General features: G+C 41.9%; 2 protein-coding genes across 14 annotated transcripts in view; one reads left to right on the top strand and one right to left on the bottom strand.

Moving 5' to 3' along the window:
- Positions 1-783: 783 nt before the first annotated feature.
- Positions 784-7,934, bottom strand: htr3b (5-hydroxytryptamine (serotonin) receptor 3B). The gene is made up of 9 exons (XM_077504542.1): positions 7,794-7,934; positions 7,487-7,650; positions 7,286-7,330; positions 7,108-7,217; positions 6,664-6,833; positions 6,035-6,192; positions 3,879-4,089; positions 3,593-3,787; positions 784-1,377 (listed from the first exon to the last, which is right to left on the bottom strand). Exons 1-9 carry the CDS (start codon positions 7,843-7,845, stop codon positions 1,112-1,114), a joined length of 1,371 nt encoding a protein of 456 aa, XP_077360668.1. The 5' UTR covers positions 7,846-7,934; the 3' UTR covers positions 784-1,111.
- usp28 (ubiquitin specific peptidase 28) overlaps positions 2,603-13,169 on the top strand; it is a 27,047-nt gene continuing 16,480 nt past the window's right edge. For 3 of the 13 annotated variants that reach the window (XR_013279713.1, XM_077504539.1, XM_077504528.1), the window contains exons 1-10: positions 2,762-4,144; positions 5,800-5,900; positions 6,026-6,093; positions 6,173-6,276; positions 6,630-6,856; positions 7,496-8,923; positions 10,969-11,046; positions 11,215-11,335; positions 11,589-11,673; positions 12,222-12,390. Coding sequence is in view for 12 of the 13 variants with exons in the window: in XM_077504539.1 (XP_077360665.1) it covers positions 8,879-8,923; positions 10,969-11,046; positions 11,215-11,335; positions 11,589-11,673; positions 12,222-12,390 (498 nt within the window). In the remaining variant the exon portion in view is untranslated. Of the gene's footprint in view, positions 2,711-2,761; positions 6,277-6,629; positions 6,857-7,495; positions 8,924-10,968; positions 11,047-11,214; positions 11,336-11,588; positions 11,674-12,221; positions 12,391-13,169 lie in introns of those variants that run through there. The other 10 variants (XM_077504530.1, XM_077504535.1, XM_077504534.1 and 7 more) reach the window with 10 other exon arrangements.

The following is a 13,169-nucleotide window of genomic DNA, read 5'->3' as shown; positions in this document are numbered from 1 at the left end:
TGCGAGGGTGAAGCCATCCACTGCGAGAGGCCACTCCTACACGGAGCACTCACACGATGATGAGCTGAACCCAAGCTGTGTGACCAGATTGTGTGTCAAGACAAGTTAATTGAGTTAATTAGGAATCACACTAGTGCAAGCTTAATGCAAGTAGTGGTGTTCTCAGTTGTGTGTTACCGAATCCAAAATTCTGAGAAGGTAATCGTAAATGTGCAGTGCCGCAAAACATTCGTAATAAGTGTGGTTTTCTATCTGGAAAACATTTGTGCCCGGCCACACGTCAGTCACAGAGCTAAATCAATTGAATGAATAATTTGACTAGACCCATTCCAAGGTCACCTGGTTTCAGATCTACGAGCTCACACAGACCGTCTCCAGATCTGTTACATAATCGTCATGTAACCAGATCCACTGGCGGATGAGGTTGGCAGATAGTGTGAAAACTGCATTAACATAGACCTCTTCCACTGGCATCTTTCGATGGCGCACTTTTGATGTTCTCATCCAGACTATTAGGAAGCCACTGGGGAGTTGAGACGCAGCCGTCGCCGACTCCGAATAGGTTTTTATTGATCTGTTTTGTGGCGGTGGGATGAAAGTATGAGCACGGTCGGAGCGGCGCTGCGTTCACTCCCCCGAGTGTCGTCTCATTATGCAGTATCACTAAGTACATTTCCACTGTTGGGAAATCATTATAACGGATTTTCTGCCGTGATGTCGCTCTCGTCTCGGTACTATATAGTCGCATTACGACGACGAGCACAAAGGAAACACAAATTGACGATGACAGTTATGTTTTATTTAGAAACACAAGTCGTCCAACATTCAGGCAGGTTATAAGCAGGTTTGACAAACTTACTTGAAGAACAAAGTGAAGCAAATTGTTACGGATATTCTCTTCTTTTCACTTCTTGTGATACGCATCCAAATCTCCTGGGATCGTCGTCTCCAAACAACACAAAGAAGACGAGCTTTACAAAATCGGTTCTGTTGCCTTCTATTTCCATACAACACTATTTTAGGACGGAATATTTTGCAGCATGACAAATCTCATGAAAATGGTAAACAAGAAGCGCATCGCGGAATAAGCAGCAAGGCACCCGATGTGTCGTCAGGCGAAGCTCCAGCTGGCCCAGAAGAGCAGCAGGGTCCCGGCGTACGCAGCCAGAACAATCAGGTAGAGGCGGAAGAGGAAGCGGTCGAGCTTTGAGCAGAGTGCCAACCATTCAGCCTGCGCCCAAGACTCTGTGTCCCCCTGGGAAAAGGCCAGACGGATGCAGACCAGCTCCCTGAGGAGCCACTCCAGGCTGGAAGGATTTTCCTGGATGTTGCTCAGTGATTCCAGGTCCTCTTCCAGCGAGGCCTCAAACTCCAAATCTAGGAACAAAACCAAAATAGGTCAGCAGCATCTTTTTGAGACATGGACGCAAATTAGCCTCGTAAAACTCAACTGGTTCCTTCTTTTTGTCCAGACTTAGCTAACCCTGGCTAACACTGAGACCTTGGTGGACTATATCTGGCTCAGATTAAACCAAAGTACCAAAACCTCCTCTTTCAATCTCCCCCCTCATCTCCAATTATCACTTGGCTCATGTCCTCACCACGACTGCATTACTTCAGTAAAGGGAATCCTCGAGTTAAGGCGCACTCCAACTAAGGCATTTCAACTTTACAAAGGTTAGGCCCAGTCCGCCATTTTGGCTCCTCGTCTGCCATATAGCCTGCAGTGTTTTCCCCTCGTCCACTATTTCGCCCTTCGCTAGTGCTAGCGCTTGTGCACTTGTGGGAGTACAGTATCTTTGGCTTTTTCACCCTCTTTTTTTTTTTTTCCACATAATGGCCCCAAAGAAGAAGAAAGCTACGTCTTCTGTCAATGTTGGTCCAGTCAAAAGAAAATCAATTACCATGGAAACCAAGCTAAACATCATAAAAAGACAGCAGAAAGAAGAGACACTGACAAACATAGACAAAGACTTGGGCTTCGGCAGCTTCCTTTTTTCTTTTTTAATGTATTTTAGATTTTTTTTAATGCAAATTATTTTGATGCAAATATTGGCTTTAATGGGGAAATTCGACTTAAAGGCACTGTCTGCCAGTTTCACTCTGGAAAAGGCACTTTTTAAATACAGGATTTAAACAATCAAACTACTTCTCAACTTACATATCAGGGCTTGTCTTCATTTCTGGTGGTGAGTTCGTCCTAAACCCGCACCCCCACCAGCCTGTATTTTGCCATTTTGTGTTTGTTTTGTAAACAGCGGGCCGTTTCTGTGGAAAGACAGTGTTTACACCCCTCCAGCCAATCGCAGAGCAGGGGGGTGGTGCGTCTCAAACTGGGCGGGCGAACGTGTCGGTTTTGTGACGTCACTCCCGCGGCAATTTGAAAGCACGCACGGATTTTTTTTTTCACTCACTCACTGACTCACTCACTCACAGAAGTTTACATGTGTGAATGAGTGAGTAAAAATAAAAAATCTGTGCGTGCTTTAAAATTGCCGCGGGAGTGACGTCACGTAGCCGACACGTTCGCCCGGCCCCGTTTGCGACACGCCACCCCCCCGCTCTGCGATTGGCTGGAGGGGTGTAAACACTGTCTTCCCACAGAAACGTCCCACTGTTTACAAAACAAACACAAAATGGCAAAATTCAGGCTGGGGGGGTGCGGGTTTAGGACGAACTCACCACCAGAAATGAAGACAAGCCCTGATATGTAAGTTGAGAAGTAGTTTGATTGTTTAAATCCTGTATTTAAAAAGTGCCTTTTCCAGAGTGAAACTGGCAGACAGTGCCTTAAAGTCGAATTTAGGTTACATCGTTAGCGTAGGAACGGAACTCCGACGTAACTTGAAGACTCCCTCTTAGTGGGGAACCACGCTTAAGTCCTCACATCCTTCAAGGCCATCAAGAACCCGGCGACCACTCTTTAGTTCTGACAAACGTCACCCGAACCCCACCCAGATCCAAACACTGCATTGAGGATCGTCTCTTCTCCAGTTTTTCCTCAGACCTTGCCTCACTTGTAGGGGTGTTAAAAAAAAATCAATTCGGCAATATATCGCGATATTACATCGCACAATTCTCGAATCGATTCAATAGGTGGCCGAATCGATTTTTAAACATCCATTTTTGATGGAAAAATATTCAACAAAACGTCTTACTTATGGTTAGGGTTCACACCTTAATCATAGAAAAATGTTAAATTAATTCATGGAACATTAAGGTTTAATATTTTATTTAAAAGCTGTTCAAATATGAAACATATGACAACCTGTTAAATACAGTGACTCACAGTTATGACTGAAATTTCAGATAAATAAATAAAACATGTTCATACAAATCTTACAGTGTACATGTACAAGTTTACTGGTTAGTATTTTCTAAATTTGAGTAACAAAATCGCAACAATCGATTTATAAATTTTGTCGAGATTAATCGGTATTGAATCGAATCGTGACCTATGAATCGCGATCCGAATCGAATCGTCAGGTACTAGGTAATTCACACCCCTACTCACTTGATCTCCGTAAACCCGGTTCCTGTTGAAACAGCCCACAAAAAAACTAAACCTGCAAATCTTTTCCCTGAACTTCACCTTCAGAATGGTTGAGCTGGTCGAGTGTTCTGGTGGACGTCATGGTGCTCTCGGCGAGGCCGTACTTGTCCAGCAGGCAGGCCGACACGGACATTTCCCGTACCTCCTTTTCGCTGTGGTGCAGCAGTTTCACCACCAGGATGGACTTGGTCAGGCTGAGCATGAGCAGCGCCATGCACACGGCGAAGAACACACCTTTTAACACAAAGTTTTAACGCAAGGTCAGTTGCAGTAAGACCGTCTATAACGGACTACAGAACACAAAGTCATCTTTTTCCCTCCCTGCCTATGAGCGGAGTGGCGACAGCGGTGGCGGGCAACTCATCCCTCAGGTTGACTCTGAAGAGGGTGTAGCCCAGCAGCGTGCTGATCTTGAAGCCGATGCGGGTGCCGCTGCTCGCGGGCAGGTAGAAGCTCATCACGTCCACTAGCATGAGGAAGATGCTGGGGATGAGGAGGCCCACCACGTACAGCAGGGGGCGCCTTCGGATCACAACCTGCACAGCAAAGTCAGGGAGGACTCAGCGAGGAACCCGTTGACCGCTCAAATCCGTGAGGTTACACCAAGAAGTGTTTTTATTTATTTTATTATTATTTGTTTATTTATTTTTTATCAAAGTCAAGAGTCATTTCTGACTGATCATTTAAGTCATGCCGTGTATTAGAAGAAAGATATAATGATTATAAATTGAAAGTTACCGGTACTTAAGCTAAATGGAACTTGGTTATTTTCATCCATTCATCCATCCTCCATTTTCTGTACAGTTTATCATGTTCAGGGTTACAGGTGAGCTGGATCCTAACGCAATTGACTTTAGGCAACAATCGGCATACTAAACCCTTGATTGGTCGTCAGTCAGTCAAAGGGCATATCGAGAGAAAGACAACCATTCTTTCACTCTCACGTTCACACCGTTTCTGAGTGGGAGTTTTTGCTGCCACCAAAGTCAGGCAGCAACATTTGGGTTATTAAGACTGTAAGGTTAATCCTCAGTTTTAACAATTCACTGTCAACAAAACATTTAAATATTTCATTTGCAGTGGTGTAAAAAAAACAAAAAAAATCGTCAAAGCAGATTTATTGGCCGGTGCATTTAGTGAAAGATCCCTTGAGAGCTGACATAATATCATCCATCGAAGGTGTACAGTGTCACGTGTTTTGGGTAAAGGTCATGCAGCAGCACTACAATAATTTGCAGATGATATTGCATTAAGACGAATGACTTATAGTTTAAAAACTGATCCGTAATACTCGGTGATCCATGAAGTTGTCTTTCATCAAACAGCCCCTGGGCTCCTCTGAGCTGCATGAATAGAAGCCACCCCAGCGCTCCGCTCCACCTGCAAAAGGCTGATGGGGCCATTTGCCTCGCCGCTAACAAGACGTCCATTGATTAGTCAGCCCACTGAGACAGTCTCATTATGGTCACTCGCCCTTTCCCTGTCTATCAGAGCCTCCCTTCTTCTTGCCACCCACAAACAGCCCAAGCCCTCATCATTTGGCATTAGCTCGCTAGACCGATCCATGAAGGTCACAGCCAATCGCTTTACACTTAACAGTACGTGCGCTCTCTGCGGGGGAAAAAGTACATTGTTGTAACTTGTAGGGATATATTGACTCAAAAGTGCCGAGTCCCGATTTGTTTGACGGGCAACATTATAGGCAGAAGAAGTAACTTGATTTGGCATTTATATATTGTGGCATTTTTAATATCACAATATTGCCCTTATCGTTACATCCCTACTTAACATACATAAAATTCAAATTGTATATAATTACATTATTTATGTACACTAACCATTAATATATTAGTGTGCTTTTATTAATTTAATCATTATTGAATTATTTTTCCTGCTTAATGCCATCCAGGAAAGAGAGAACTTTGACTTGTGTATGATTCAGTCCGCAACTGATATAGTGTCTTGCTTAACACTTAAGTAAACATTTCACCTGTATAATTTGTCATTTGAATTTGTTTTCAACAAATACTGAAACTTCAAGTTTTCATTTTTTTTCTGCATTTTGGTTAATTTATTATAAATGAATCCCAAATTTGGGGTAAGTTGTTTGTATTTTATTTTGTGAATTGAATCTCTGTTACAGAGTGACTGTTCAGATTGAAACAAAAGGGCTTTCTTTAACATTATCTGTCATTGGTTTTCTTGAGGCTTGGTGGCTGACTGGTTACATCTGCTTCCCATTGCAGAGGATGCGAGATCGAGTCCAGGCTTCGGCCTTCCTGGGTGGAGTTTGCATGTTCTCCCCGTGCTTCGTTGGTTTCCTCCCACATTCCGAAAAACATACATTGTAGGTTAATTGGAGTGACTAAATTGCCCTAGTTGTGATTGTGACCGTCTATGGTCTATTGGCAACATTTCAGCTACTCTGTGTTATTCCAAACATGCATTATAACGGATGCATAATTTTGCAAGTTGACGTACGTGGAAGCAGACGTGGGCGTAGTCGGCGTGGTCCTGCTGGAGGCGCCAGTAGCGTGACGGTATGGACAGCAGCTCCCACTCGCCGTCATTCATGAACTCCTTCTGATCGTTAGCGATGGCATCTGCACTCCGCAACAGGGACAAGTCGATTTCCTTCACTGAAGAAGATGAGGCGATGAACAGTGAAGATGAAGCGGAGGGAAGGAGACCGTTTATTAAACACTGGAAAATGATAAACAATGGTAAATGTTATGATCGACTGCTTGTTTGTGTTCTTTTTTTCCCCCACATAATTCATAGCTATGAAACTCGAGGCTCGGGGGCCAGATCCGGCTCGCCACATCATTATATGTGGCCCACAAAAGCAAAACATGTCTGTCAACTGTCATGCCAAAATATGTGCCAAAATTTCCAATTGTTGTGTGCTATAAATAGTAACATTGTAGATTTTGTGATTTTTTTTTTTTTTTTTTTTTTTTACCCTTTTCACAGTAACTTGAAGAAACGATTATCCTCGATAACCCACACATGATCTGGTCACGCTCATCTGCCCTCAACTGAGTGCCTTTTTTTAAGCATTTTTTTTTCTTTCTAGTCCACACCACTTTTGGACTTCATAGAGAGCCCACCTGAGTGCAGCCAGCTGCGGAACGTGAGACTGCAGTTCTGCTTGTCAAAGGGGAAGGCATACATCTCCAGGCTGCAGGCCAGGACCACCTGCATGGGCCGGTAGTTCTTCACGCAGCCCGACGAGTTGACGTAGACGTACGGGATGGGCGGCGACCTCCCCTCGTCCACGCTGGAGGATAAGACACAAAACAAGTAAGGGTGAGAGCTTGACGCTTGTCCTTAATTTGATCCACGTTGGTATATGTAAGTGTGCATCCAGTCGGACAGGCCTCGTTCGTCAAATATTTGTCATACTGTAGAAGTAGCGAGACGAAATTATAACACTCTAACTTGCTCCTTTCAGGATCTTTACTGTCATTTACAGTAGTGCTACAATGCATATTTATTGAAATTTTTATAATACTATGTAGTATGTACGGTAACCGTGATTGATGTAGACATACAGTTCATTGACAATGATATCCGGTATCCAGATGGCGTCAGATGACAGTGAAATCTCGTTGATGCCATCAAATTCGTGCGGGTCCCAAACCAGAAACTCATCGGTCCAGATCTGAACAACCATGGTGACAATTTAGTAAAACACTGTCATTTTTGTACAATATGCCACCAAATTCTTACCTGTCTGTACCAAATACTTGTCGTAATACTCTGCGTTTTGGAATCCTGAAACAAAACCAGAGCATTTTTTTTAAAAAATTTTTAAGGAAAGACGAAAGCCTTTGAAGTCAGGAGTCATAACCCGAAAACATAGGAGCAGTTTAGCTATGATCACTAAAGTGTTTTGATGTTTTCAAAAAGGCTTATCGAGTTTTTATTTACCACATCAAGGACCGACTGCAAGATGAAGTCTACAAAGACAGTGGTCGCACTTGTCCAATTGTGAACAGGGCGAACTCCACAGTCATATTTCCTTAGCAACGTTCTCGTCAGCTGATTCAACGCCGATCTTTTCGGCTTCTCCGGAACGCTTTCAGCCATGTTCACTGTGTGAGCAATAAATACGCTGATGGATTTTAAGCATTTACTTGTATGTACATTGAAATATGATTATGCTTGATTACTTTTATTTAAGACATTTTATTTTCTATACAATATCTGTACTTGGATCAATAGAAAAGCATCTTACCTGACAGCAGAAGCAACCAAATGACATTCATCGAGATGAAATTCTTCTTCATATGGCTTTTGTCTTTTTTTTTTTTTAAACCAAAGTATCCTCTGTCGCATCAAATACAAGCCCGGGTGGTACAGAATGAAGAGCCAGAACACACACCAGGCTAGCGTGGAGATGTTTTTTTTGTTTTTTTTACTTTCTCTGATATTGATCTTCATCTACCCCGAGTAAGCTGATACTGTCCATAGAATGATGAAACACATGAGAGAAGATGTCCCTCAGAGGTTCCATCATCACAAAGGATCACATGTGAAATTATTATTATTTTTTTAATGTGTTTTAGTTTTTGGGAAAATATTTTTGGTTGTTTTGATTTCGTTAAAAAAAAAAAAAAACAGGATACAGTACTTGTTAAACAACACACGATAGTACAATGTGCCAACTTTGAAAGAATTTATAACAAAGTCAAGTTGTGTTGTTGTTTTTTTATGGCATAAAACTGATAAATGCAATGGGTAAGAATATTAATATTATATATTTTGTGGGATTTAGTGGCAAATTTAATGTGTTTGACAGTAATCATAACTTTACAACTTTGTTCTTGGGGCTGTACAAATGCATCATACTAACATTACGAATACGAGTCGAGCAACATTACGTCTTCAGTCTTTTAACATTATAGCAATATAGAGACTTTTCTCTGGTTTCGGTTGTTTTTTATTATTTTTATTTTATTTATTTATTTTTTTTAACACATAATCACATGTTGGACAACAGATGGGAAAAGTTGAAGAACTCAGCCAGGGGCACGAGAAATTATCTGCAAGCCGTGCTCCAGCGACACGACACGACACAACACAACACAACACAACACGACACAACACTCCCCCTTGTCAATCACGTCGCAGCTGCGCGCGCACGTCTGGTTTGACGCCAGGGAACGCGCACGCCGGACCGGACGCTGACCAGTCGAGCACGCGCGACTTCGCTCGCTGTTCTGCGCCTCTCTGCCGTGGTGTGACAGATGGAGTGGCAGTGACTCGCCTCTCGGGCCTGACATTGGAAAAACAGAAAGAAATTTGCTTTCGACTTTTGCAATGAGAGCCGAAGAGAGCGAAGATGGAGAAAACTCAGCTAAAACGGTGAGCGGAAAAAGAATGGACGACAAACTCAAAGGGATGGCATTAACACAAGTGACATGTTAGCATGAAAGCCCCGGGAACTAACTAACCCTGCCATTACTAACCGAACCCTTGTCCTGTGTTGTGGTCGCATAAAAGTCTTTAAAAAACAGAAACAAAAAACAAAAAAAAACGACGTGTTTCAAGTTGACCCTTTTTCCATAATAGACCAAATCAAAATATTTGAGAGACGAAAAAAAATCACACATCCCATCTCGAGAAATGAACTATTTAAGTACATTAAGTTTTATAATTTTTAATTAGTGTTACAATAAACTGCATTTTACATTTATGTTAATTGTTTTGTCACACCATTGGCACTTTTTTTGTAGTGTGTTGTCGAAGTAAGGATCTCTAACAGTGTTTAATGTTGTGAAACAGTTCCTTTGTGTCATCAGAAGTGAATTATTTGTTTGGCACAGTGTATGTATGTGTGTGTGACAGAGAGAGAGTGGCAGTGGCTTTGTGATGGAGTCTGGTGGCATGCCGAGCAGAATGATAAACAGAAGCCTGTCCTATCCATGTCAGCAGCTTAAAATAGAGGCTAACCAAGGGGTCTCAGATATACCCCGGACGCCATATAAGTCTGGTTCCCCCTGCTCTTGGCTTTCTGTGTGTTAGTGTGTGTGGGTGTGTGTGAGACGCATCCACCTGCTGTTGTAGCGACGGGCTTTATATAGCACATCTCACCCAACAGGCTCTAGTTTGTATTTGAAATGCTTCGTCTGTCCACAAGGTGAAAACACGCTTGACTGTTTATACTCCTTTATATGTAATTGAATGTGGGTCATGTGAATGAGATTCCTTTAACACGCCGCCATCAATAAACATAGACTGACGTAATGGTTTTTAGAATCATTTTTTTCCCAACTTTACTGAATGATCAACTGCCACATAGGACAATGACTTGATTCTCATTGTGCTTGGCCTCATATGACAATGACAGGTTGGCATTCGGGCATTTGTCGTGCCCATGTGCGTCACATGCCAGTGAGGCTCACATGAGGCATTGTCATGTTCCAAAAGCAACCTGATTGTAGCAGGCAAAAACAAGTTGTAGTTATTTAGAAGTTTGATGTTGCTGTAAGCTATTCTGAGATGTTGGCCGACTTCCATTTTGGGCAGCTTACCTTTCAATTACAGTATTTTCACAACTATAAGGCGCATCTAAAAGCCTTCAATTTTTTTCAAAAGCTGACCATGCGCCTTATAATCCAGTGCGCCTTATATATGGATCAATATTGAGCCGCAAAGGTCTTGCTGTCAAGACGCTATCAGTGACCCTGCACGATCGGTGACACGCATGCGCAGAAGATCCCGCCCTCTTGGATCGCTAACTACGGCAACCCTACTAGAACAAAATACCTTTATATGCCTGCGTGATAGTGCGCATTCCTAAAAACACGATACATCATTGAAAAAAAATCTTACATTCTTGATGCATTACAAAGAAACTATTTTAATTCTACAGGTTTTAAAGACGAACGTTTTACTTTTGACCCCATTACATTCCTAGTGAGTCTTCATTGTTATAATTTATGTTTAGTCTGCAGTATTTTTATTGTCTTAGAACAATATTTAAAATATGTCATTCATTGAAGGTGCGCCTTATTATGCGGTGCGCCTTATATATGGAAAAGGTTTTAAAATATGTAATTGATTGTAGGTGCGCCTTATAATGCGCTGCACCTTATAGTCGTGAAAATAAGGGTAGTTAGTAATGAAGAGTGGAGGGGGGGGGGACACATCACTGATGCTATAGAGGTTCACTTGCCTGAATTCCATGCATGCAGTGTGGATTCAGTTCTTTTTTTGGATGGACTTTATATCGACTTTATATTCCACTTGTGTGGAAGAAAAAAAGGCTGTTACAATGAGAGTGCGAGGACTGATCCATATTTTCTTCCTTTGGTCACTTCCATATCAGAACATTTGTGTCCATATCATAAAATAACTACTGAACAGATAAAAGAACTCAAGGCCATCAACTGTTTTTAATTCCTCAGCAGACTGAAATGCTGATGAACCAGCTGAGGGAGATTACCGGGATACAGGATCCACGCATTCTCTGCAGAGCGTTAAGAGTAAGACAAAAAGACCCTTTTATGCTGACTTTCATGTTTGTTTTTTTAATACAGAGCATATATCAGATAGGATTAGAATGAAGTCTAATAGAGTGTCCTTTACTTGTATCCAGAGTACGTATGCACGCTTTTGTCTTTTGCCTACCTTATCAACATGCTCTCTGAAAGGCCAGTCGTGGTGACATCGGACACGCCGTCGGACTGCTGACAAGTCGGCCAGCGGAGGTTCGGGATGCTGGAGAACCTCAAGAGTCCGTGATGCCCGTGAGGGCCTGGGAGGGACAGAAAGGTACGACTATGCTATTCTTCTTTTTATTCAGTACGAGGTGTCTCTTTGCGGTGTCTCTTTTGTTTTTTTGTATTCAAGTTTTGTTTTTGTTTTTTAAAAGTGCATCTTTAAAATGTCCATATTTTATTATGCTAAAACCTTATTCCAAAATGGATTACTAGTTACTACTGGTCCACTGTGCATCACATAAAATAAATGCAGTCAAATGGAGGCTGTTTTAATAAATATTGATTCGAAAGATGTTCTCTTTCAGGCGTTCACGATGAACTCCAAACGGCCATCGAGCTGAGCCTGCAGGAGTCCCACAAGGCTCAGGAAGAGGAGAGAGAGTTCCATCAGTACAAACGTTTTGCATTACTTTTCATTCACGCAAAACACTATGTTATCTTTATACTTTTTGCAGAGGGTAGGGGACCAAGCACTTACACAAATGGTGAAACTCTGTCAATAATTGTTGACCATTGATGATTCGTTATTGCCTATACAAGTAGAATGGCCGCAAAGAGGATCATAAAAGAAGAGCACCAGCTGGTATACTGTTTAGATTGTTTCATTGACTTTGATCTTGCACAACACAAAGAATAACCACTATCAGCACCATGCATCTAGCATGTACGCAATCCGGAACCCATGTTACATTAAAAAAAAAAAAAAAATGTATTCAGCAGCCCAGTTATTCGACACAAACCATTTACCACCTTCCCATAGCTCATCAATATTAGCTAGCATATTTCCCTGAATAAAATACTAGTCCAAACTGACGTGCAAACAAATGCAGCAACAGACTAGCAACGTAATAGAGGTTACCAAAAAAAATTAAAAAAACGCGAATAACGAGCTTGTTGTTCTACATGTCAATCCGACGGATGTGCCGATGTCGCGACAGGGCTGTGGATGCCAACGCCAGCGCCGAGGAAACCTCCAGCAGAAGCAAGAGGAAGAGATGCGAGGTCCAGAGCGACATGAGCAGCCCCGCAGACTGGATCCGCAAGGACGACTGGCCCGTCGGCATTCGCAATGTGGGCAACACCTGCTGGTTCAGCGCCGTCATCCAGGTGAGTAGATGCTTGCTTGGGTGACCTGCCATGACTCAAGAAACATTTTTTAGACATGGACTTTTCCATCATCCCGAACTTTAGCTGAAAATACCATACATCAATAAAATGTTGCTTTTGATTTGTTTAAAAAAAAACAAAAACAAAAACTCAGCTCTAAAGTACTCTCTGTGCTCAAATGCTGGTTTGTTCAGCTAATTTTGTTGAGCATCAACTCATTTACTACCAAAAACGTATACATATGTTCTATTTTAAATGTTTTGAGTGTCCCAAAGACAGATTTATACGTTTTTTTGTTTTTTTTTATGCTAGAGCATCCAGAAGGCTTTGATGCAGTGTCTGAACTGCAGAGAACGAGTGAAGCAATGGTAGTAATTACAAAAACGACCAGCAGATGGCAGCAGAGTATAAGAGATCAACCAGGGCCAAGTTGAAAACGAGCTAATTTCCCCATAGTTCTAAACAGATTTGTGAATAATGATGAAGCTCAGCTATATTCTAATGCTAATTGCTGCAAAACGGAAACAGAAATATACTTTTTTTTTCCCCTGATGAAAGAAGAGACTCTAATCTTTCTTTTCTCATGTTTTTGTAGCAATAGAACACAATATTCTGTGGGCCTTGCAAAATCAGTCAAAATCTAGTAAAACAGCCGCGAGCGAAAGGGGTTGCTTCAGTGAAAATGGCTGGGAGTGAATGAGCTAAATGTGCTAATTTAAATCAAAAAATGGTCAAAATGTTACTTTTGTTACAAAAAGGAGTCGATCTTTGTAGTTTAA

The sequence above is a fragment of the Festucalex cinctus genome, chromosome 18 (assembly GCF_051991245.1).
Source record: "Festucalex cinctus isolate MCC-2025b chromosome 18, RoL_Fcin_1.0, whole genome shotgun sequence".
NCBI lineage: Eukaryota > Metazoa > Chordata > Actinopteri > Syngnathiformes > Syngnathidae > Festucalex > Festucalex cinctus.
Note: the sequence above shows the minus strand (reverse complement) of the source record. Positions and strands in the feature narration are given on the sequence as shown.